The sequence below is a fragment of the Acinonyx jubatus genome, chromosome X (genome assembly GCF_027475565.1).
Source record: "Acinonyx jubatus isolate Ajub_Pintada_27869175 chromosome X, VMU_Ajub_asm_v1.0, whole genome shotgun sequence".
Classification (NCBI taxonomy): domain Eukaryota; kingdom Metazoa; phylum Chordata; class Mammalia; order Carnivora; family Felidae; genus Acinonyx; species Acinonyx jubatus.
Window position 1 is genome coordinate 81,626,729 of NC_069389.1, and position 25,961 is coordinate 81,652,689.

Genomic DNA, 25,961 nt, shown 5'->3' on the forward strand with positions numbered 1-25,961 from the left:
TAATCCATCAGGAAATCATTTTGGTTGTACCTCAGAATACATCCAAAATCCAACCACTACTCATTATCTCCATTGCTACATATAAGGTCTAATCCACCATCATCTATCATCTGAATAACAGCAATAACCTTCTAGCAGGTCTCTCTGCTTTCATCCTTGATCCCCTATGGTGCATTCTCAGCACAACAATAAAGGTGACCATTTTTTAAATGTCTATTTATTTAGTTTGAGAGAGATAAAGAGAGAGAGGGAGAGTATGAGTTGGGAAGGGCAGAGACAGAGAGGGAGAGAGAATCTCAAGCAGGCTCCATGCTGTCAGCGCAGAGCCCAAAGTGGGACTTGATCTCATCAACCATGAGATCATGACCTGAGCCAAAATCAAGAGTCGGTCACTTAACTGGCTGAGCCACCCAGGCCCCCCTGAAGGGGATCATTTTAAAATATAAATCACATCATGGTACTTCTGTACTGAAAATCCTGCAAAGATATCCAATTCCACTCAGAGTGAGAGCCAAAGTTAATACAAAAGTCCTACATTTTCTGGTTCTCCATTATACCTTTGTATTATATCTCTGACCTCTCTATCTGCTGGCTTCATCACTCACTCTGTTAAATCTGTGGTCTCCTTACTGTTCCTCAAACAAGCCAGGCTCACTGTTGCCGTAAGTCCTTTGCAATGTACCTCTGGAAAGAGTGCATTTTCCAAGATATGCATTTGATTAAACTTTCTAACCTCCTTCACACCTCAAATTTCACCATTTCAATGAGGCCTACCTGAACTATCCTATTTAATACTGCAACCTGTCCATCCCTGTTCTATTTGCCTTATGCTGCTTTGCTTTCATCACTAATACATTACACACCTTATTTACTTACTTTGTTTATTGTTTTATTTCAATCTCCCCCCATTGAAATGTAAAGTCCACGAAGGCAAAGATCTCTATTTTGTTCCCTAATCCCATGTGCCTAACATTGTACACAAAATAAAGATTTGTTAAATGAATTATTTGCTGGTGTTTTTTTTTCCTTTTCCTGCCATGCTCAGAAAGACTGCTCATACCCTGAGATGATTAAAATATTTACTCATTTCTTCTAGTTCTTTTTTGCTTTTACTATTTACATTTAAATATTTGATACTTCTGGAATGTATACTACAAGTTGTTATATAAAAATCAGCTTAATTTTTTCCTCAAATGGTTATTCCATTGTCTTATAGCATTTATTTAATAGTTTCTTGTGTTGTTAATAGTTTGTTTTAATATTTTTTTGTGTATCACACTGTGTATCTTTTCACCCAACATTATAATTATTTAGATTTACCCATGTTTATTCTATAAGATATGTACAAACATTTTAACTGATATATAATATTCCATTTTATGAATATCCTATAGTTTATATATTGCCATTCTTGTGGACACTTAAGTTGTTTCCTTTTTTTTATTACAATGTTGCAACTGATATTATTGCTACAGCCTCCTATTATTCTATAAACATGTCTCCTAGAAGTGAAATTACAAGGGGTGCCTGGGTGGCTCAGTCTGTTAAGCATCCGACTCTTGGTTTCAGCTCAGGTCATTATCTCATGGTTGGTGGGTTTGAGCCCCACATTGGGCTCTGAACTGAGAGCGCAGGACCTGCTTGGGATTCTCTCTCTCTCTCTCTCTCTCTCTGCCCCTCCCCTTCTCTCTCTCTCTCTCTCTGCCCCTCCCCTTCTCTCTCTCTCTCTCAAAATAACCTTTTAAAAGAAGAAGTGAAATTGCTAAATGAGAGAGTATGTGCATCTTCAACCTGACTAGATTGCCAAATAGCTTACTACAGTAACTGAACTTATTTACGTGCATATCAGCAGTGTAGAAGAGTTTCCACTTTCCCACATTCTTGCAAATAAGTATTTCAATTTCTTTTTACCAATCTAATGTGTGAAAATGAGCATCTCTCTGGTGTTTGAATACATTTCCCAGATTATTTTGAGAGGTGAGCATGTCTTTACAGATTTTCTGGGCATATTTCCTCTTATATGAATTGCCTTCTGATATCTTTTACCCATTTTTCTTTTGTCTGTCTTCTAGTATTGCTTCTTATTCATGCTTTACGTATTCTATAGCCTAATTATTGGTCTATAATATATCTTGTAAAATTTGTGTTCATTCATATATATATATATATTTTTGTTTTACAACAAGTGTGTGTAACTAGAATAACCCTGTTGGAGGGAAAAATTAGTTTTGGTACACATGCAACTCAACTGGTAGGAACCATGTATAAGAAAGTATACTATTAGGCAGGTTTTCAAAACATTTTATTTAAATATAATATACATACATAAAAATGGATATATCTTCAGTATACATCTTCATGAATGTTCACAAAATGAAGACACTCATATAACCAGCCTCCAAATCAAAACACAACCAGCCCCCCAGAAACCTCTCTTGGGTCTTCTTTAAGTGACTATGCCCAAGGATGTTAGCTACTCTCCTGACAGTATTGCCTCTTTTGTACTTAAAACAAATGAAATCATCCTGTCTATACTTCTGTGTGTCTGGCTTCTTTTGCTCAACATCAGGTTTGCAAGATCCATCTGTGTTGTCATGTGTATTTGTAGTTTGTTCTCTTTTAATGTACCACATTTCAATATATGAGTATAATACTAGTTATTCATTCTAATGTTAATGGACATTTGAGTTATCTTCCAGTTTAGGGCTATTACAAATAGTACTGTTAGAAGCATACCTACTGATGCCTTTTAATGAACATACATATGCATCTTTCTTGAGCATATATCTAGAAGTGAAATTTCTGGTCATAGGACATACATATGTTCAGTTTTTTTCTTTTATGTTTATTTATTTATTTTGTGTGTGTGAGAGAGAGAGAGAAAGAGAGAGTGTGCAGGGGAGGGGCAAAGAGAGAGGGAGAGAGAGAATACCAGGCAGGTTCTATGCTATCAGCACAGAGCCTGATGTAGGGCTTGATCTCATGAACCATGAGATCATGACTTGAGCAGAAATCAAGAGTTGGATGCTCAACTGACTGAGCCATCCAGGCACTACACAGGTTCAGCTTTAGTAGAATCAGTCAACTAATTTTCCAAAAAGTGTGGACCAATTGTTGCTTGTCTTTTGACTTTAACTTTATGTCTTTTATTATACAATGTTCATGAAATCCAGTGTATCAATCTTTTTCTTCAAATTTTGTGTCTTGTTCAGGAAATTATTCTCTGGAATAGGACATTGTAATTTTTGTCTATATTTTTAGTTGATTTTACATTTTTGGTTGTGTCACATCTAGACTTTATTCTGTATAAATCATAGATCTAGATTTTTTCCATAAGGAAGACCAATTGTCAATCATATTTATTAAATTACCCATCCTTTCTCCATACCTTTGCAATGCTATATCTTTCATATACCAATTTACCATATGTGTATTTTCCAATTTTGTAATCAAGTTTTCAAGTTCCACCAAAAAATGAGCCTTTTAATATTTTGATTGGAATATTATTGGATTTATGGATTAATTTCAGAACAATTGCTACTTTACTGACATGAAGTCTTCCCATGCATGAATGCAGTATTTTGGGGAGAGACAATCCACCATGTGCCTTGAGCATCCTTACGTGTTCTTGCCGAATATACAAAAAATGCAAGCCCCTGATGACTCTTTATATGAGCCATTTATTAGGGTTGTTTGCAGTGAATAACCCTGAGGGATGAGTAAACATCTCCCCACAAAGAGTAGGCTTGCTTCTGCTTTCTACAAAAGCAAACTCATTGTTCCTCTCCTGCAATGCAATTCATTATATGTGCAGTTATCCATCATGTGTCCTTTGCAAGTCCCTGGTGGGACTTTGGTTTGTACTGGGAACAGACACAAACCAATATGAAACTCTGGCTACTTCTTTTGCTGTGAATAATAAAAATCTTTTGTCTCTCACACAAGGTTCTCATGTCTTATGCCAGAGTTCATAAAACTATGGCAAGTTAATGTGTTAGCTTATATATAGGGTAAAATCCCAGACCCTGTGCAGTTATTAACAACGATATTTCTCCACTTTTAGATATTTTAAAATTTTTCCTTTATTTTTTTATTAAAATTTATTTTAATGTTTTATTTTTGAGACAGAGAGAGACAGAGCATGAGCAGGGGAGGGGCAGAGAGAGAGGGAGACACAGAATCTGAAGCAGGCTCCAGGCTCCGAGCTGTCAGCACAGAGCCTGATGTGGGGCTCAAACTCACAAACTGGAAGATCATGACCTGAGCCGAAGTCAGACGCCAAACTGACTGAGCCACCTAGGCGCCCCTTAAACTTTTTACTTTAGTATAACTTTACACTTTTATGCATAATGGCTTGTCCATCTTTGTTAACTATGTTCCTAGCTGCCTTATATATTTGGGGGCTACCATAAATGAGTTATTTTTTCTATTGAATTTTCTAATTGATTTTGAATTCTGCATCCTTGTTACACATCAGTAGTGTGGCTACTCAAATGGAATAATATATTGTTTCCCTCAATAGACTTTAGACCTTTCTTAAGAGCAAAAACCATGCCTTATTCATGTCACTAGTCTTCCAATGAAACATTTATTGAACATCTACTATGGATCAATTGCTAAATAAGGAATGAAAGGTATATAACCATAAATTAAATAGGATGCCTGCTCTCAAGGAATTTACAAAATGTGAAGAAGACAGCCACATCCACAAAATATTACCATTAAGAAAGTAATATTATGTATCATAGCAGAGATATAAACAAAGTACTGTGGAAGTAGGGGCAATTCACTGTTACTTGGAGGATTCTGGAAGTTCTCATACAATAAGTCATGTTTGAGTTGGGCCTCAAAAGGTAATCAAGATCTAGACTGGCGAGATGGAAAACAGGGGAAGGGAGATGACTTCTCATACCATGCCTGGCATTCAAGGCCTTACACAATTTAGCCCCAAGCTACCTTTCTAAACACAGCTGTTAAGTTCTCCAAAAAGTAAAAATTAGCTTCTCATCCATTAACCATCTTCCAGATTTATAATCTTTGTGTTCACACCATGTTGCTTTGCATTATAGCATGATGATTAAAAGCAAAAGATCTAGAATCAGACAAACTTGGATTCTGGCCCAGGCTCTACTACTTACTGGCTATGAGATTTGGGTGAAATGAAAATTAATAATTGTTCTTATCTCATAGGACTGTGTGATAAGTTAGATAATTATTATAAAGCTTTGGTATACTACCTGGCACAGATCATGCACTCAATAAACATTTAACTATTATGAATGTTACCTCTACTTTATCCATTTCTGTGGAATTAATTCTCAAGTCACTTAAAACACACTTATTGTATATCTGCTATGTGTAATAGGTAGCATTAGGTATCGTGGAGAACAGAAAGATGAATAAGACCCTAACTCTGCCCCCATTGACCTGTCAAGCAGAAGATATAAAATATATACACACAGAAATGTCATGAGGCAAGGTAGATGAAAAGACTTGGATTTTCACTCTCACCTTCCATAGCATGAGGAAGGTAGACCACATGATCACCAAGACTATTTCCAAGTCTAACATCATGATTCTATTACTTCTATGATTGTGATACATCAAGGTTACTAACTACGAGGGAAGAGTGTAAAAGAGGTTAAACCAAATTCTACCTGGGAGAGTCAAGGATATGTGCATAGAGGAAATGGCATTGAGTTGTGTCATAATACATGGGTATCATTTGGTGAAGGAAGAAATGGGAGCAGTGGAATTGCAGGAAGAGGGGAAATAAGAACAAAGAAAAGTACAGAGTAAACTCAGGGAATAGCCATCAGTCTTGAATCATTGGAACATCAGGATTCATAACGTTTAAGTAGGGAAAAATAAGGTAGAAACTGATGTCAGATCATGAAGAACCTGCAATATCATGTTAAGTGGTTTGGATTTTATCCTATAAGCTGTTTACCTTGGAAGGTGGTGAGAAGTCCTATTACAAAGAGTTGTGGCAGTTGTTTATGTATAAAATAATGAAGGGTTGAACAAGAGCTGCAGGTCTAACAGTAGAAAAAAAAAGGGACAAAAATCGTTTGGCCTTTTCTGTATTCTACTTTGTATGTATTGTTGAATAATTCTTAATCAAATGTTTCTTAAGGACAATGACCATTCATTCATTTCACAAACATTTATTGAGCACCTATAATGTGTGAGACACTCTTCTGGGCACTGAAATACAGTGGTGACTGAGAAGGTCAAGATCTCTAGATGTCTGACTTATTTCACTTAACAAAATACCCTTTCAGTCCATCCATGTCATTGCAAATGGCAAGATTTCATTTTTTTTATGGCTGAGTAATATTCCATTGTATATAACATAAACACACACACATATGTAGATGTAGATGTAGATGTATATACACCACATCTCCTTTATCCATTTACCCATCAACATACACTTAGATCCCTCCCATATCTATCATAAATAATGTTGCTGTCAACATATATTAGGACTCTTGGTGCTGAAAGTATCAAAAAATTATGATACCACTGGAAGACTAGGGACAGGTTGGTAGAGAAAATAGTGAGTTTGATTTTGGGAATATTATCTTTGGGATGCCAATAATATACCTCTCAAAATGTCAAGTAGGCAGTCGCAAATAGATGTCTTGAGCTTTTTTGTGCTCCAACCCACAATTCCTCTCCATTAGCATAGTAATTTGTTTAAGGTGTGTTATTTTTTTAAAACAACAAAATTTTGGCATCTTTATAGACAATGGTATATTAATCAATTCATACTATATTATATTAAATATGTCAATATGAGGGATCAACACATATAAACTGTTTATTAGCACAAGATATATATTCTCTTTTAAAACAAAACAGGAGAGCATTACCTATAAGAAACCCATTATAATCCCATTCCTGAGAATTCTATCTACTGTTAGCAATTTTTAAAAAATTCAACAACTAATAAAAATCCAACAAAAGGTATATTAGACACTTTGAAAAATGTAAAACTTTGATAAAGATTAAAATTACAATCTCAACCGTTATTTTTGCTTACATTAAAACTCAAGTTACTTTTGCTACAATTAAAATCTCAAAAATAATTTTTGTAGAAAATAAAATCTCAGCATCTATTTTTGTAGATATTGGTAAGAACAGTTAGGAAACTCTTGAAGAACAAGTATGAGGTAGGAAGACTTTCCCTACCAGGTATCAAGACTTATTACAAAGATGCAGTAATTGGGGTGCCTGGATGGTTCTGTTAAGCATCTGACTCTTGGTTTTGGCTCTGGTCATGATCTTACAGCATGAGATCAAGACTTGCATCAGGCTCTGCACTGACAGCGTGGAGCCTGCTTGGGATTCTCTCTCTCCCTCTCTCTGCTACTCCCCACTCCCTCTCTCTTTCTCTCTCTCAAGATAAATAAATAGAACTTTTGGGATGCCTGGGTGGCTCAGTCGGTTAAGTGTCTGACTTCGACTCAGGTCACGATCTCATGGTTTGTGAGTTTGAGCCCCGCATCAGGCTCTGTGCTGACAACTCAGAGCCCAGAGCCTGCTTTGGATTCTGTGTCTTCCTCTCTCTCTCTGCCCCTCCCCCCTCACACTCTGTCTCTCTTTCCTTCAAAAAGAAATAAACATTAAAAAAAATTAAAAATAAATAAATAGAACTTTTAAAAAATTAAAAAATAAAACCAAAGCTGCAGTAAATAAGGCAATGCAATATTGGCACAAGGTTAGAAAAATAGATCAATGGAATAGAATAGAGAGGCCACAAATAGTCCTAAGAATATGTGAACACTTGCTATTTGACAGAGTTGGCATTGTGAATGAGTGGGGAAAGGAGAGATTTTTTGACAAATGATATTGGGACAATTGAGTATTTATAAGTAAGAAATAAAATTGAACCTCTATTTTCACACCCTGCACAAAAAATAATTCCATGTATATTAAAAACCTAAGGGTAGCGGCACTTGAGTGGCTCAGTTGGTTGAGCGTCAGACTTCGGCTCAGGTCATGATCTCACAGTTTGTGAGTTTGAGCCCCATCTTGGACTCTGTGCTGATAGCTCAGAACCTGGAACCTGCTTCAGATCCTGTGTCTCCCTTTCTTTGCCCCTACCCTTCTTGCTCTCTCTCTCAAAAATAAATAAACATAAAAAAATTAAAAACCTAAGTGTAAAAGGAAAAAAAATTAGAAATTTTAAATGTTAATATAGATGACATATCTTCATATTCATATTCATATCAGAATATCTTCTGTTATTGGGGACAGAGAAGGATTTCTTTGAAAAGACACAAAGAAGTACTATGCATAAAGAAAACTTTGACTGTATTATAATTAAGAACTCCTGCTTATTGAAAGATACCATCAAGAAAATTATCAAAATATAAGAGACAAAGTGGGGAAAAATATATGCAACACATATAAAGGACAAAGGACTAAAGTTAAGATATATAAATAACTCCTACAAATTAATTTGAAAAAGTACACTACCAAATAGAAAAAAAGAATGTCAAATGTTTTGAATAAATTATTCACAAAATAATAAACCATAATGTTCAATAGGAAAATTAAATGATGCTCAACATCATTAATAATCAGGAGAATAAAATTGTGAGAGTCCATTTTACACTTATTAGATTGGCTAAATTAAAGTCTGATACAACTGTTGGCCAGCAGGGAGAGCAATAGGAAATGTTAGACATTGCTAGTAAGGGTGTAAATTGGTACGTGCCCTTAGGAAAAGTTAGGCACAATCTCCTAACGTTGAAGGTGCCCATACAGTATAAACCAGCAATTCCACTCTTAAGTAAATATCCTAGAGACACTTGTGTTTATGTACATTACCAAGAATATTCATGGTAGCACTGTTTTTTCAACAGTCAACAACTAGAAACAATCAGAATGTTTCTTAAAGTAATTATGGATAAATTGTGGTATATTCATACAATGGTATGTACAACAATAAAAGTGAAATAACCGGGGCACCTGTGTGGCCCAGTCGATTAAGCACCCAACTCTTGATCTCAGCTAGGTCTAGAGCTCAGGGTCATGAGTTCAATCTCTCACTGGGCTCGCTGCCTTGGGGCTCCACCTTGGGCATGAAGCCTACTTTTTAAAAAAGATGTGAAATAACCAAACAATAGGATACTACACACCTATTAGAATGACCAAAATTCAAAACACTGACAATACCAAATGTTGATGAAGATGTGGAGCAGCAGGAACTCTCATTCGTTGCTGGTAAGAATGTAAAATGGTACAGCCACTTTGGAAGACAGTTTGACAGTTTTTTATAATATTAAACATATGCTTACCATACAATCCACCAATTGTTCTCCTTGGTATTTATCCAAAGGAGATGAAATCTTATATCCACTCAAAAACCTGCACGTGGATGTTTATAACAGTTTTATTCATAGCTGGCAAAACTTGGAAGCAACCCAGATGCACTTCAGTAGATGAATGAATTAATAAACTGTGATGCATCCAGACAATCGAATATTATTGTCAAGCCACAAAAGCACATAGAGGAAACTTAAATGAATATTACTAAGTGAAAGAAGTCTATCTAGAGAGTGCCAAAGATGATGGTGTAGTAAAAGGACCCTAGGTTCCTCTTGTCCCATGAACACAACTAGATAGCTATCAAATCATCCTAAATACCCCAGAAATCAGCCTGAAGACTGACAGAACAAAATCCACAACTAACGGGAGAGAAGAGGCAATATCAAATGCCAAAATGAAAGAATTTATCCCAAATGAAAGAACAAGATAAGACCATGGTCATATATCTAAGTGAAACAGATACAAGTAATATGCCAGATGGACAATTTAAATCAACAATCATAAGGATACTCACTGGATTTGAGAAAAGAATAGAAGACATCAGTGAGACCTTTACAACACACAATAAGAGTTAAACTTACAACTTACAATGAGTTAAAAAAAAAGAATCATTTGGAGATGAACAATGCAATAAATGAGAGTGGAAACAGATTTGGTGCAATGAATAGCAGGCCAGAAAAAGGAGAGGAATGAATTAGTGACCTAGAAGACAAAATAATGAAAATAATGAAGCTGAGCAAAAGAGGAGAAAGAATTATGCAACACAAGAATAGATTTTGGGAACTCAGTGACTACATCAAGTATAATAGCATTTGTATTTTAGGAGTCCCAGAAGAAGAGAGAGAAAGGGGGGCAGAAAATTTATTTCAGTAAATACTAGCAGAAAACTTCTCTAATCTGGAGGGAAAAAAACAGGCATCCAGATCCGGGAGGCACAGAAAACTCCCATCAAAATCAACAAAAGCAGACCAACACTAAAACATATTGTAATTACATTTGCAAAATATAGTGATAAAGAAAGAAAAAGCAGCAAGACAAAAGAAGTAACAAGGGAAAATCCATAAGGCTAGCTGGAGATTTCCCAACAGAAACTTGGCAGGCCAGAAGGAACTGGCATGATATATTCAAAGTGCTGAATCGGAAAATATGCAGCCAAGAATACTCTATTCAGCAAGGCTATCATTCAGTATAGAAGGAGACAAAAAGAGTTTCCCAAACAAAAGCTAAAGGAATTCCTGACCACTAAACCAGCCCCGCAAGAAATATTAAAGGGAACTCTCTGAATGGAAAGGAGAGACCAAAAATGACAAAGACAAGAAAGGATCAGAGAAAATCTCCAAACACAAGGACAAAACAAGTAATAAAATGGCAATAAATACATATCTATTAATAATTACTTTGAATGTAAATGGACTAAACTCTCCAATCAAAAGACACATAGGATGCCATGGGGAGACTGGGTGTCTCAGTTGGTTAAGCATCTGACTCCATTTCGGCTCAGGTCATTATCTCATGGTCCATGAGATCCAGCCCCATGTCAGAGCCCCTGCTTGGGTCCTTCTCTCTCCCTCTCTCTCTGCCCCTCCTCCACTGGCTATGAGTGCTCTCTCTCTCAAAATAAATAAACCTTTTTTAAAAAAGACATAGGATGTCAGAATGGGTAAAAAAAAAAAAAAACAAGACCCATCTTTATGCTGACTACAAGAAGCAAATTTTAGACCTACAGACACATACAGATTGAAAGTGAGGGGATGGAGAAACATTAATACCCAAATTGATGTCAAAAGAAAGTTGGAGTAGCAGTGCTTATATAGGATAAACTAGACTTTTTGTTGTTGTATTGTTTTTACCCTGCTTTGGTATCAGGGTAGTATTGGCCTCATGGAATGATTTTGAATGTGCTCCCTCTATTCTATTACTTTTAAGATTTTGCTAAAAATTGTCATTAAATTTGTTTTAGTGTTTGGTAGAATTCACCAATGAAACCATGTGGTCTTGGGCTTTTCTGTGCTGGGAGATTTTTGATTCCTAATTCAACCATCATTCTTCTTATTGGTCTAAGACGATTTCCTATTTCTTGGATATAAGATTCATGATTCAGTCTTGGTTACTTGTGCGTGTTTAGGAATTATTTGGGTTTTTTCTAAGTTATCTGAATTATTAGTATATAGTTGTTTATAGTAATCTGTTATCACACTATATATTTCTGTGTTATCTGTTGTACTATTTTCCATTTCTCATTTCAGTTTTTGAGTCTTCTTTCTTTTTTTCTTAGTTAATGTAGTTAAAGCATTGCCAATTTTGTTTTGTTTGGAAAACTGGTCATTACTTTCAATGTTATGTTATTATTTACTCTGGTCTCTATTTTTTCCTGATTTTTCTTTGTCCAAACCCATAGAACATACGACACTAAGTATGAACCCTAAATTAAACTATGGACTTTGGGTGGTAATGATGTATTAATGTAGGTACATCAATTGCAACAAAGGTATCAGTGTAGTGTGGGATGTTGATAATACTGGAGGCTATGTACGTGTGGGAGCAGGGAGTAGATGGGAACTCTCTGTACCTTCCCTTTGACTCTAAAACTGTTCTAAGAAACAAAGAATTTTTAAGTAAATTTATCACAATTTTTAAAAAAGAAATAACATTACAGTTACTTGCAACAACATGGATGAATCTCACAAATAATGTGGAGTGAAACAAGGTAGTCACAATTCCAAATACATAAATTATATAAAGCTGAAATATCTGTGAAACAAAACTGTGTTTAGAGAATCTTATATAGAAGATAAACTTATAAAGAAAAGCAAAGAAATGATATCACAATAGTCACGGGTTACCTCTAGGATGGAGAGAAGAAGGCCATCAGTGGTGGGGGACTGGAGGCAGGAAAAATGAGGGGGTGGAAGTTATCAAGATGTTGTATTTCTTGTCTTGGGTGGTCATTACATGGGTGATTATAAATGTTCTTTTAACTGGAAGCTCTCTTCTGAATGCTTCTCTTTTCTTAATAAAATGGAAAGCAAGGTCAACAACTACGATTCAGGAGGGGTGAAGAAGTGTTGAAGATTTGAGGAAAAAAAAGGTGGTATGAAAGAAACAGAAATGGGAGAATATATGGAAATATAGTATTTATTTATTTATGAACACTTCTCACTTTTTTCCTGATTTATTATGCTGCTTTTTCTCTCATATGGAACATTATTTTATTATCTTTAATATACTATACTATATGCAGTTGTTACAAAAATGTAGTTAAATTATAATACCATATAATGTTTAAAAATAAATTTTAAGAGCAAACTGAAGTCTTAATAAACCATATAACAATAATAGTAATATATTAGTTCTTATTTCACCTTGAGCTTTAGAAAACCTGATATAGTTTATATTTAGACAAAGATATACAGGGCTCATATGGAGATTTTATTCTGTTTCTTTCAACTTTTTATACTAAGCAACTTTAGCACTAAATTCTACATTTTATGAGTTTTAAACATACATAGGTATTTATTACCTCCTGGTTTATCTCAAATCCAAAAGTCATTTTTTAAATGTCAGAGAATATAACCACATTTACATCACAAAACTAAATATGGATATTTAAAATTCCTGGGGCACGGCTGGGTGGCTCAGTTAAGTGTCTGGCTTCTTCTGCCCAGGTCATGATCTCACAGTTCCTTAGTTCAAGCCTTGCATTGGCTCTCTGGTGTCAGCACAGAGCCCGCTTCAGCCTCTATCCCCGTCTCTCTCTGCCCCTTCCCCACTACATGCTTTCTCTGTCTCTGTCTCAAAAATAATGATGAAAAAAATTTAAATTACTAGAAAACTATTACACTCTTAAACTTTCCTCAGAAGACTTAAAATGGAAAAAGATATGTAATTTTGCTTAGGTTCTTAAATGAAGCAATTTGTAAAAATCAATTATTTAAATTATAACATGCTTTAGTTGTAAATTCATGTTAATATTAGAATTGCATAGCTTCAATTATTAACACAATGTAAATCCGAAGTTTCTATAAAGGCAAATATAGTACATTTAAACAATTGCCACCAATGTAACTTTAAAATATGCCATGAACTTTCATTTTCTAATATTCTATAGCTATTCCTCAGCATGGAGTTACATCCTGATCAACCCATCATAAGCTGAAAATATCTTATGTCAAAAATGTATTTAATACACCCTGCCTACTGAACATCATAGCCTAGCCTAGCCTACCTTAAACGTGAACACTCACATTAGCTTACAGCTAGAAAAAATCATCTAACACAAAGCCTATTTTGTAATAAAATGTCGAATACCTCATGTAATTTGTTGAATACTGAACTGAAAGTTAGAAATATAAAGGCTGTGTGGGTACAGAATGGTTGTCAGTGTATTAATTGCTTACCCTCGTGATCTTGTGGCTGACTGGGAGCCTCAACTCTTTGCTGCTGCCCAGCTCACATTAGTATCTACCACACATCACTAGCCTGGAAAAGATCAACATTCAAAATTCAAAGTGCAGTTTCTGCTGAATACCTATTGCTTTCACACCATCATAAAGTCAAAAAATCCTAAGCTGAATCACTGTTAATTTGGGGATCGTCTATATAGTAACTGTGCCACTGTCATAGAGTTAAAACACAGTCTTTGAAAATTTGAATCTACAAATATTGAATCAAGAAATATTAAAATTGCAACTCTGGGTAGTTCAGGCAAAAATACTGTGTGTGTGTGTGTGTGTGTGTGTGTGTGTGTGTGTGTGTGTGTAGGTAGAGAATGAATGTTCAGTAAAGCAAATGGGCTAAAATGTTAACAGGGGAATTTGAATAAAGGGTATGTGGGTGTTCTTTAAACTTGACTTACACTAGCAACTTTTCTATAAGTTTGAAATTACAGTTTCAAGAAGTCTGAAACTTCTAAATAAGTTAAAATGAATAAAGGGACATGAACTGACACAGTGGCATAAGTGGAAATCGACATTGTACTTGGTAATAAATGCATCTCTTGGATTAAAACGTGGGGGAGTACAGTAGTTTATCTCCTTTTCAGCTTAAAAACCAAAGCTATAGGGGCGCCTGGGTGGATCAGTTGGTTGAGTGTCCAGCTCTTGGTTTCGGCTCGGGTCATGATCTCACAGTTTCATGGGTTCGAGCCCCATGTCAGGCTCCATGCTGACGGTGTGGAGCCTGCTTGGGATTCTGTCTCCCTCTCTCTCTGTGTCCCTCCCCTACTTGTGCTGACTTGTCTCTGTCACAATAAATAAGTAAACTTAAAAATTAAAAAAAAAAAGCTATAGGGGTGCCTGTGTGGCTCAGTCCATCTGACTTTGGCTCAGGTCATGATCTCATGGTCTATGAGCTGGAGCCCCACATCAGGTAAGCCCCATTTCTCTCTCTTCCTTTCTCTCCCTCTCTCTGCCCCTCGCTCACTTGTGCCCTATCTCAAAAAAAAAAAAGCTATAGGCTAAGTTACAAATTTTTAAGAAATATTTCGTTCCTTCTGAGAGTTAGAAGGAATACATAGATATAACTATGCTGAAATATCACTAGCTGCTGTTCTATTTTTCCTTTCCTTGTACAGACCCCATGTTCCCTGCCCTTAAATCCACCAGCAGAGCACTGTCCTACCCCATCCAAATCTGCACAAGGATCAGATGTGGGAACTCATCTACAGCTCTTTTGGACCACCCATTTTCTGTTGACCTTGCGGGCAAATGCTCTCTGATCTCATACTGCCTACTGCTGTATCTTTAATTTCTATGATGTTAAGTGAGGAATTCTCACTGCTAGGATCTATAAGTAGGTCATTTTAAATGACAGATTCAGTTAGGTAAGGAGGTACAAGTGGAGGTCACTATCATGATATTATCTCCAAAGGGAAAACTGCAACATACGTCATCTTGGAAATCTTCAAAATTCTGGAGTTGAAATGAATGGGATAGTTATGCAATGTGTTTCTGTTTGCGAAATTTTAGTTCCTGTGGTGTTGCAAATAGCAAACATGCCATCAATAACACAAACTCATCAAATGTTCTAGTTAATAGTCATTTATTATTATTATCAGCAGCAGCATTATCATTAGCACAAAACTAAATCCACTAATTAAAGAAAACAAAATCACACCTCAAAGGTATGTGTCTTGCTGACAGTGAGTCAATAACATCATTTTCATGTACAAGGGACAGCACCCTGAGGATAAAGATCATATCACAGCTTGACAATCAATTCGGTAATCAGCCAACATTATTGAGCACCTAGGCACAATGGGAGATTTTAAAATGCATACAAGAATTCCTGCTTTCAAGGAGTTTTACAGTCTAGTAGGAGGTATTGAAGAACATCAAGAAGAACACAGGGCACCATAAGATCAGTGACATAATGGAATCAGTGCCATGTATGAAGTGTTATTGGAAAGGGGCATCACTAGAGACTAATGTAACATTCAGTTATGGGAAATCAGAAGAGTCTCCACAGAGAAGGTGGCATGTGAGCTAGGCTTTGAGGACCTGGAAGGGTTTTGGCAGACTAGCATGTGGGGAACAGATACTACAGGTGGAGAAATAGTGTGGGCCAAAGCACTGCCATGGGAAAGTTCATGGCATTTTGGGGGAGAGAACAATAGTTCAGTTTGGCTGGTTGTATGGGACCTATGTAAGTGGTAGTGGTGTGATAAAATGCTGCAAGTTATATGGAGACCATATTTTGAATAGTTTTGAACTACAGGCTAAGATTTCTGATATTTATATCACTGTAACTGTATTTATCCACACAATAAAATATGCAATTATTTGTGAAGAGATATGGTCATTTCACTTCCAGATTTATTAGGGAAACTCAAGTGGTTTCTAGGCAGTGTTATTGCCCTGCTATCAAAAATATACTGGCAGATAATACCAAGCAATCTATAGTAAATTTTTCTCATGACCTAAATCTCTTCCCTCAAAGTCTATTCCTTCCATCTAGCGACATAAGTGACAATACTTCTTCCCACCCCTATATCCAGCCCCATCAGTTCTTATGACATCTGATCAGTTGAGGCAAGCCTAATTTAGGATTTCCAGCCACGAATGCCAGCCTGACTGAAACAAGAACCTACAGCCCTGAGAAGTGAGAGTGATGGTGGCAGGGGTAGTGAACAATATCATGAAAATGCAGTCATCTGAGATGTTCTATGGAATCTGCATCCTAAGTCAAGCATAGTTCTTTGAAATTGGAGTATCTGGTCCTCCCCTAAGTTTAGTCCAAAGGACAACTGGAGGGGTCCCAGAACTCACAGTGCCTAACTAAGGTCATCTTTTACAGTTTTACTCTTATTGTCAAGGAATTCTTTAAAGGAATGACATTTCATCTGGGTCACAAGCTTTTTTAAGGGCCTCCTGGGTCTGAGACTGTTGAAGCTGTGGATGGACTGGGGTGACTTTCTTTTTTCTGGCCAAGGAACCCTGTTGGGCTTTGTCTTTGCCCAACAGGCTGGTGGTTGACAACTTCTCCCATGCAGTCACAGTTCAAAGATGCTAAACAGTTGTTGCATTAGGTAACCAAGCCAAAGATGTAAGCTATTTAGACCAACTGGGAAGGCTTAGGATAACAAAGTTGCCATGACCACACTTTCTACAGTTAGTCAGTCTTTCAGCTCTTTCCTGGAATGATATCTCCTCTGCAGGAAGTCATGGATAGCAGTAGTGAGGCCCCATGTCACGCTGGACCTTAGGATGACCAGGGAGCCGCCACGGTAGATGAGGAACACCTTTCGGCCCCGAGTGTCCCACACGTCCTGGGCAGAGGCCCATAGGCTTGGCATTCTTTGCCAGCCAATATGGGACTGCATATTGGCCACTAGCACAATCAAAGGATACAGAACTAGGCAGGTGATTGTTCCATTGACACTCCCAGACACTAAGGCAGGAACCCAATGGGGCAGGCCTTGCTCTGCCAAGCCATCCTGGATGGGGTCTTTGAAGGAAAAATACAGAGCACTCCCCAGGCTGTTCCTGAGAAGGACAGGCCAGAAACCACGATAGTATCCCAGTGACAGCCGCCCCCAAAGCCCATAAGAGTTGAATTCCTTGAGAATGCTGAAGGTGCTGGGGAAGCGAGCTTGCTTGCGACCATCCTGGAGCACATTTTGCACCCTTTCAAAGGGGCTCAGTGCCACAGCCTCCACCACACCAGACATGAGCCCTGCAGTCCAGCGGTGTCCCAGTGAGTGTGGCCCAATAGGGGAGAGAGAACACAGCAGGCTATCATAAGTCCCAAACAGTAGAGTCCCTTGCAATGTCTTGGAGAGAAGAGGTGGGTATATTCCCCGGTAGAAGTATTGAGGGCCTTCATGCCAAAGCTGTCGCACAGCCTCTGACACCACCATAGCATGTATCTGTTGACGGAACACAACCTTATAGATAGGGAAGGTCAGAAAAGTAGACATAAAGTTGGAAATGGCCCCAAGGGCATAGGCCTGGGAATGCCAGCTTTTCTTTCCTGGAGACTCTGCTCGTGTCCTGTGCTGAAGTTCCTTTCTAGGAGAGTGGTTCTGTTCTGCCATGCTGAAGACAACTGGGTGCAGATGGAAGAAAACTGGCAAGAGTGGGAAAAAAAGAGGTTACTGACCACTTAAATCTGTTGGTGGCATTTTCGTTACTTACAAACAGAGTCCCAAGAAACTTAGCTCTAAGGAAACAAGCAACACTTTGGATGAATTTCTGAGAAATATTTCTTAAGAAATCGTTCATCAGCCTCAAATTAAAACAAAGGAAGTGTTGGAGCACCTAGGTGGCTCAACCAGTTAAGCTTCCAACTCCTCTTCTTTTTTTTTAAGTGTTGGTGAGAATGTAGAGAAATTGGAACTCTTTTTTTAATGTTTATTTATTTTTGAGAGAGAGAGAGAAAGCAGGGAAGGGTCGGGGGTGGGGTGGGGAACTGAGGATCCAAAGCAGGCTCCATCCTGTAAGCACCGAGCCCAGGCCTGCTGCTATGGGGCTCGAACCCACAGAACCAGGAGATCATGACCTGAGCCAAGGTCAGACATTCAACCGAATGAGCCACCCAGGTGCCCCAAGTGTCTGACTCTTGATTTCAGCTCAGGTCATGATCTCACAGTTCATGAGATGCAGCCCCACCAGGCTCCACACTAACAGCACAGTGGAGACTGCTTAGGATTCTCTCTCTCCCTCTCTCTCTCTCTGCCCCTTCTCCTCTTGTGCTGTCTCTTTCTCTCTCAAAATAAGCATTAAAAAAAAGCCAAGTTTTTTTTTTCTGAACAGAGTCACCTGTGCAGTGGTTTACCAATAAATCAAATATTCTAATATTCAAAGAAGGTTTGTGATTGAAGAAAATAAAATTGGGAAAAGAGGGCTCCAAAACATATTGCATTCAACTTTCACCACATGAAATTTTGCATTTGGTAAACTGCTACAATAAGTTGCTATTCTCTTTCCAAAAAGTGGTACTATCTCAAAGAAGCAGAAAGGCATTCAAAAGTTGTATTCCAATACTTTCTCTAAAAGCTGGTAGTAAATCTGGGGAGTGGGGAATCTCCCTCGTCTCTCTGCCTGCAGATTCCTAACACTGTTGTAACTGTTTCATTAGCAATGCCCTGCCCCCACCCAACTGAGGAACAGAGAGAGTAGCTGTTCCTGGAAGGTCAGCACCCAAAATCTCTATACCTGGCAATTTCCAAGCCTATCCTTGCAGACCTGTAGCTATATAATAGAGCAGGGATTTTCAGTCTTGACACATGTGACATTTTTGACCAGACAATTCTTTGTTGTAGGTGTCTGTCCTGTGCATTATAGAACGTTTAGCAGCATCCTGGCCTCCACTTACTGAATGCCAGCAGCACAAGGTGGGGTCAACCCAGCAATAATATAATTATCTCCAGACATTGCCATATGTCCCCTGGGAAGCAAAATCACCACTAGTTCAGAATCAATGTACTAGAGGAAAGACAGTACAAGGGCACCAAACTACTGATCCCACTGCAGAAATGGCTGGGAGCTGTTGGGGTAGATGAGAGGCAACTGGGGATCCAGGACACATGAAGGAAACTCAGGACCAAGAAGAAATGAACGCTCAGCGTAGATCTGAGACCCTGAGGGGGGTTGTGAGGAATGAAATATGGCTGAGAGGACAGAGTGTGGCACGGTGGAAGGTAGTGTGTGGAGGAGAGGAAGCATAGAGCTGTAGAGATTGGGGGAGGAGAAGACAGGGAGAGGAGGGGAGGGCACCTTGACTGGGCAGGGGATTCACATCTAGACTGGTAGGAATGGCAGACTCTGGAGGTTTCACACAGAACCCTGGGCTGTGTGGTCCTGAGGGAAGAAGGGTATTGGGGCTCTAATTATGCTAGCAGTTAATGGCCCCTCAACAGGGACAAAGGGGTGCAGGCTCAGGCCTCTGGGGAGGGGTAGAAGCCAGGCACTGCAAGAAGCCCACTGCAGCCTTCCCCGGACTGCCATACCCAGACCCTGCCATGAAGTGCTTCTCCTTCCAGAATCATCCCCATCAGCTCCTCCCTGGCTTCTTGCTCCTGCTTCGTCCCTAACCCCTTAATCCGACCTTTCAACCCACCTCTCCTCTCCCCCAGCCACACACTCTCTCTCTATGGACGGGTGTGGAGGCTCAGCCTCCTGTGCTCTTCCAGCACCCCTCCCCTCCCCTTAGCACCCTGTGTTTGCCTTCAACTTCACCTCCTTAACCCCATGGCCAGAAGGAGACTGGGAGGGCCCTTCTGCCTTGGACCCTCTAGCTGAGAACTGGCCAGGAGCAAAGGCTCATGAGGCCCACTTCTTGCATCCCTCTGGGACAATTCTAGGCCCCTGGTAGCCACCTCCATCTCTCTAGAGCCAAAAGGACGCCTCCCCCAACTCCAGGCCACCGGGAGCTCCATTCATACCTCCAAAGCCACAGGTACCCCCAACACCCCCCAAATATACTACTAAGGAACTTCTACCCCAAGTCTTACCTGCATCTAAATAAGGACAGTTAATGAGGGAAATGTTTGCACCCTATTCTATTTCAAAGTGTAGTGATGTTCCACTTCTTACCCCCATTTTCCTGAGTTACCCATAAACATGTGTTGACTGATTGCATAAGGCAGGCTGACATAGGGGAAAAACTGGGCTAGGATTTGGCAGACTAGCATTCTAAGTGCCAGTCTATTATTATCTTCCTGTATGACCTTTAGAAATTCATTGACATCTTGGAGTCTGATCCATCTCAGTTATAACAGAACTGATGGAATGGGGTGCCTGGGTGGCTCAGTCAGTTCAGCATCTGACTTTGGCTCAGGTCATGATTTCACAGCTCATGAGTTTAAGCCTCTCATTGGGTGAACATGAGCCCTGCTTCCGGTGAGCATGAGCCCCTCTTCTCTCTCCCTCTTTCTCTCTCTGCTCCTCATGGGATTGATTCTTTCTCTCTCCCTCTCTGCCCCTTGCTCACTTTCACCCTCACTCTCTTGAAAATAAAATAAAATAAAATAAAATAAAATAAAATAAAATAAAATAAAGTAAAATAAAACAAAGTAATAAAATACAATCAGCTGACGGGGTGAAATGCTCTCTAGGCATTCTCATATTGTGCACGTCACTGGGGGCTGACATGGAGGAATTAGGGCAAATATTTGATAGCAGAATTGCGCTTTCCCATCCCCAATTCCTTCTGCCAATTTTGTCAGTCATTTTCAGGAATTAAAGGTGAACAATAATTTAGAAACACCTTAGCTTAAATATCTAATTCATCATTTTATAAATTTAATTCTTCCTATTTTATAGGGGAGAAGGATAATCCACATTTTTTCCCATGTATTCTCCCATTATGATGCCAGGCTTTGGGAGCAGACAGATCAGAAATTGAATTCTGGAGGTGCCTGGGGTGGCTCAGTCAGTTAAGCGTCGGACTTCAGCTCAGGTCATGATCTTGTGATGTATGAGTTCCAGCCTCGCCATCAGGCTCTCTGATGTCAGCACAGAGCCTGCTCCAGATCCTCTATCTCCCCCTCTCTCTCTCTCTGCCTCCTCTCTCTCCCTACCCCACCTCTCTTTCTCTCTTAAAAATAAACATTAAAAAAAGAAACCGAATTCTGTCTCTACCACTTAGTTATATGACCTTAGACAAGACACTATACTCAATCTGTTTCTTTAGCCATTAAATAGCAACAATAGACCTACCTCAAAAGATTGTTGCAAAGATTAATAAAACAAAATGGGAGAAAGTGGTTAAGCATCCATATCATGGTGACCTCAATAAAATGTATTAAAAAAAATAGAGAGATGCTTCCTGACTTCGCCATCTGTCTCCATAGAGCATATACTCCTGCAAGATCAGGTCAGCCAGAACCAGATAAAGAGGTATGGTGGAACAAATCCTGTGTTCACATATGAGGCAGAGAAGACCTTTCTTCTGTGAATGCAAAGATGTTCTATAAACTGTTCTGGCCCCTTGACATGAATTTCAAAGTACAGACCATAGAATGTGTCTGGAGTCAGTCTTGAGTAGTTATTCCCTATACCTCATGATGTGTCTCCTATGTTTAAAGCCTAATAAAGTGAGCCCAGGGGACTCCAGACTCCCCTGGCCAGTCGAGTCCAGGGGAATCACCCTGGACTGTGATCACCCCAGAATCCAGCCCCTCATTTATTTGTTCATGCAGGGTCTCCCTCAGTCAGTCTTTGTTCAGCTCACAAACATGTACTGATTGTGTACTAAATCACTGTGGATAAATTACTGTAAAGCTAGAGGTGAATAGGACTTGGTACCTGCCTTCAAGGGCTCGGGAATATAGTCGGGGAGACAGGTCAACAATGAACTAAACTATACTGGAAGGCAAAATTAAGGGTACACTAATCAAGGTAAGAGCAGAAAGACAAGAGCAATTTATTCTACCTGGGACAGGGAGCAGTGAAGAAATTTCTCTCATGAGGGGCATTTGACTTGATCCTTAACCAATGACCAGGATTTCATTAGGTGAAGGAGTGACGGCAGGCATTCTATGCTGAGGAAGAGGCCTAAGGCACAGAGGCCTAAAAATATGAATGGTGCACAGTTCTGGATGCAGGCCGTGGGAAGGAGATAGAGCTGTGGCTGACAGGAGTGGATTTAGAAAAAGGGTCATATTTGTTTTCCCCACTGAAAAGTGTTATAGTATAAAGACACAGGCTCTGGAGTCAAACAGATCTGGGTGTGAATTTCACCATGTCACTTCCTAGCTTTATGACCTTGGCCAAGTCTCTTCACTTTTTTGAGCTTCAGTATCCTTATCTTTAAAATTATCATCATGAAGCTTGCATGAGAGGAAGTATATAACACTCTTAACACAGTACTCAGTATATAAATTGCTCCCTAAGTTATATTACTAGTTTCATTATAAAAAAAAGATCCCAGAAATAAAGATTAGATTACAACTACACTTCTTCTAAAAGCTGAAATCAGTCTAATGCACTGGGTCATCTGCAGAGTAGATTTTATTTTATTTTATTAATGTCTACTTCATTTATTTTGAGAGGGAGAGGGAGGGAGGGAGGGAGGGAAGGACAGGGAGAGACAGGGAGCAGGAGCATGGAACAGGCAGAGAGAGAGGGAGAGAGAATCCCAAGCAAGCTCCACACAGCCAGCACAGAGCCAGATGGAGCCCACAAACAATGACATCATGACCTGATCCAAACAAGAGTCAGATGCTTAACTGAGTGAGCTGAGCCACCCAGGTGCCCTTGCAGAGTGCATTTTAAATTGCTTGTTTGGGAGACAGCAAAGTTGTTCATGGGCTTTAAAGTGTGACAGCCCTGAGGGGGCTGAAGTCCCAGTAACTCCACTTACTAGTTGTGTGGCCTTATATAAGTTACTTAATTTCCCTGAAACTCAGGTTCCCTATCTGCAAAATGGGATAACAATGACTGTCTAATATGGCTGCTGAGAAGCTTAAATGTAAAGATAACAGATGGAAAGTTCCTGGCACAGAGGAGGCAGGCAGCCAGGGAAGCTATTACTGTTTCAGCTGAAAAGCTTTATCTCCCTAACCTTCAGACTTTTAAGGTTTCTTTGTTGAAATTGGAAAATGTGGTCTCATCAGAGCCATGAATTGGAACACACTCCCACACATGAGGCCAGAGGTAAGGGATACTCTATATCCAACTGGAGCCAGTTTAGCAAATCCTCCTCCCAGCCTTGCTGGAAGAGACCTTAGCTTAGTTTTAAGGGCCCAATCTAGACACCTTTACATAATCCATTTCTTCTCACTTTTTTGGTCAGAGTTCTAGAATCTATTTCTCCTATATGATCCCATCCCCACAAGGTCCACCTGCAGTTCACCTAAGTTGGCAGTGAAGACAATTTAAACACAGAATCTGCTGTGACACAGGGTCGATTTCATGGTATTGGGGAGCAGAAGCAAAAGTCTCAAGAAGCCTAAGAGCTACTGCCAGCATCACTGCTGACTGGGTGAGGTCAGCCTTCTCTCTACCTCCCATACCCTCCAGCCTCCACAACCCCTTCCACACTGTTCCATCCACAAGAGAAAGGTCCCTCAGATAAAAGTCCTCATTTCCAAATTTGAACTGTTTACTTCAAAGAACCATAGGTATTGGGTTTGTAAATAAGAGGGCAGAAAGGAGCAGGTGAAATACCTTGGCATGTTGAAGATGAACCCAACAATAGTCGTGGAAGGGCATTAGATTGTTCATTTGCTTCTAAATATCAGGAGTCAAGAACAAGCCCCACAGGGGCCTCCTAGCCACAATTTACATAAGGAAAGTAAGACCTGCTCTCCAAGAATGAGAAGTCCTAGAATATAGAGAAGGTTTCCCAGCCACTGGCCTCACAGCCCATTCAAGCTGGTGGCCCTGCATGACCAGCATAGCCTTGCATGCCGTTTCCATGGAGTTATTCTTTCTCTGGGGCCAGTGATGCCAAATACAGCAAAGGAGAGGTCCCCTCAAGAGCTCACAGAAGGGCAACCTAGCAACCTGTCCTCAAGCCAGGAAATGAAAGAGCTGTATCAGCGGTAGAGAGCTGTGGATCAGCGGTTAGGTCAAACTGTTTCATTTCTCACACTTCTTCCTGAAGTACAAGTTGAAAGATGTTATGAAGAAAGATTATAGGGGAATGATTCTTAAACATTTCTGGGCCACAAACTTATCTTGAAAAATCTACAAAACTAAACTCAGAAAAATATACAGAGTCCAAATTCTTTGCAGACAATTTCATAAGGAACCCTGGGTAGGAACCTCTGCTCAGTGGGGTTACATTTCATGACAGATGTGCTGTGGCCAGATACATTGGCACCAGGCCATTTACTTATTACCCTCAGCATGATGTGGTGTCTTCAGCAGTGATTCATAAACTTCTCTACACCTCAGAATTAACCACAGCACTAGTTAAAAATATAAATCACACTCCCCACCCCTAGTCTTAGCAAATCTGAATCTCCCAGAGGTGGAGCTAAGGAATATGCCTTTCTAACAAGCTCTCCAAAATGATTCTGAGGCAACCAGTCTTGTACCCATACTTTGGTTAAAAGCATAGTTTCTGGTGTCAGAGAGATTTGGTCCAAATTTTGGCTTCACCTTGTAATTTCGGGCAAGTCATCTCACTTCTCTGAGCCTTGTTTCCTTTGAGCTCATAAGCCGTAGAAATAATGTTTTATTTTTTTAAATAAACAAGCAGCTTATTGTAGTATAAAGTATAGTGTAGAATGAGAAAGAAAAGTGCCTTAGTTTCCTCTTTTCTATAGTGGGTACTGTAAAAGTTGCCTACCTCTTCCCCTACCCCACTCCCCCACCCCACTCCCTCCCCTCCCCCTCTCACTGAACACTACTATCACACCAAGACTCCTGGTGGTTTGAGACCACCGATGTAAACATACTGTCTAGGCAGGTCAGCTAGGCAAATAGTTGGCATTAGAACAACAGACTTGGATTCAAAATCGGATGCTGAAATTTATTTGCTGTGTGATGCTGGGCAAGACACCTGACCTCTCTGTTTCCCTATCTGTACAATGAAGATAATAGTCCTTGCTCACTAATTCTATATAGTTCCAAATGGGCCCTCACATCTCCACTTTGGCTTTTCTCCACCAACCCTCAAAGAGTAGAGAGTATTTACAGGGGGTAGCCTTTGAAATCAGACATGTTGACTTGGGTGTGAGCGCTTAGCTCTGCACTTCCTAACCATACTGGTTGAGTGCTGAAGATCTCTCTCTCTCTCTCTGTTAAACAGGCACACCACTACCTCCTTCACAGGGCTGCTGAGAATAAATGAGATGTCTGTGCCAGCATATTCGCACGCAGAAAGCGCTCAGTAAATGCTTTCTCCCCTTCCCCCCTATACAAAGGTGAGGAACTCTTATTGTTCACTTGATTTCTGTCCCACCTCGTGTTTAAGGCATCCGGTCTCAAAGCGCAGACGGAGGAGAGTTGAGTTGGAGGGGAGAGGGAGAAAGAAAGCAAGGGGGAAAGCAGCAAACTCACGGGTAAAATGCAAATCGGCCCGGTCCGTGCGTCCGAGCTGCACTTGACACCTCGCTGGCTCTGTCGCCCGTGTGCCGCAGCCCCTGCTGGTCGGCTCCCCCCTTTTGCTAGCAATGGCCTCAGGGCGGTAGACTGAGAGAGGAGGCCGCCCCCGCGCTCCGCTGATTG

At 39.6% G+C, this 25,961-nt stretch overlaps 1 protein-coding gene across 1 annotated transcript; it reads right to left on the reverse strand.

The window, feature by feature from the left end:
- Positions 1 to 16,655: 16,655 nt before the first annotated feature.
- SLC25A53 (solute carrier family 25 member 53) lies at positions 16,656 to 25,915 on the reverse strand. Its single transcript, XM_053201493.1, has 2 exons — positions 25,794 to 25,915; positions 16,656 to 17,907 (listed from the first exon to the last, which is right to left on the reverse strand). Exon 2 carries the CDS (start codon positions 17,873 to 17,875, stop codon positions 16,955 to 16,957), a length of 921 nt encoding a protein of 306 aa, XP_053057468.1. The 5' UTR covers positions 17,876 to 17,907; positions 25,794 to 25,915; the 3' UTR covers positions 16,656 to 16,954.
- Between the last annotated feature and the right edge of the window lie 46 nt (positions 25,916 to 25,961).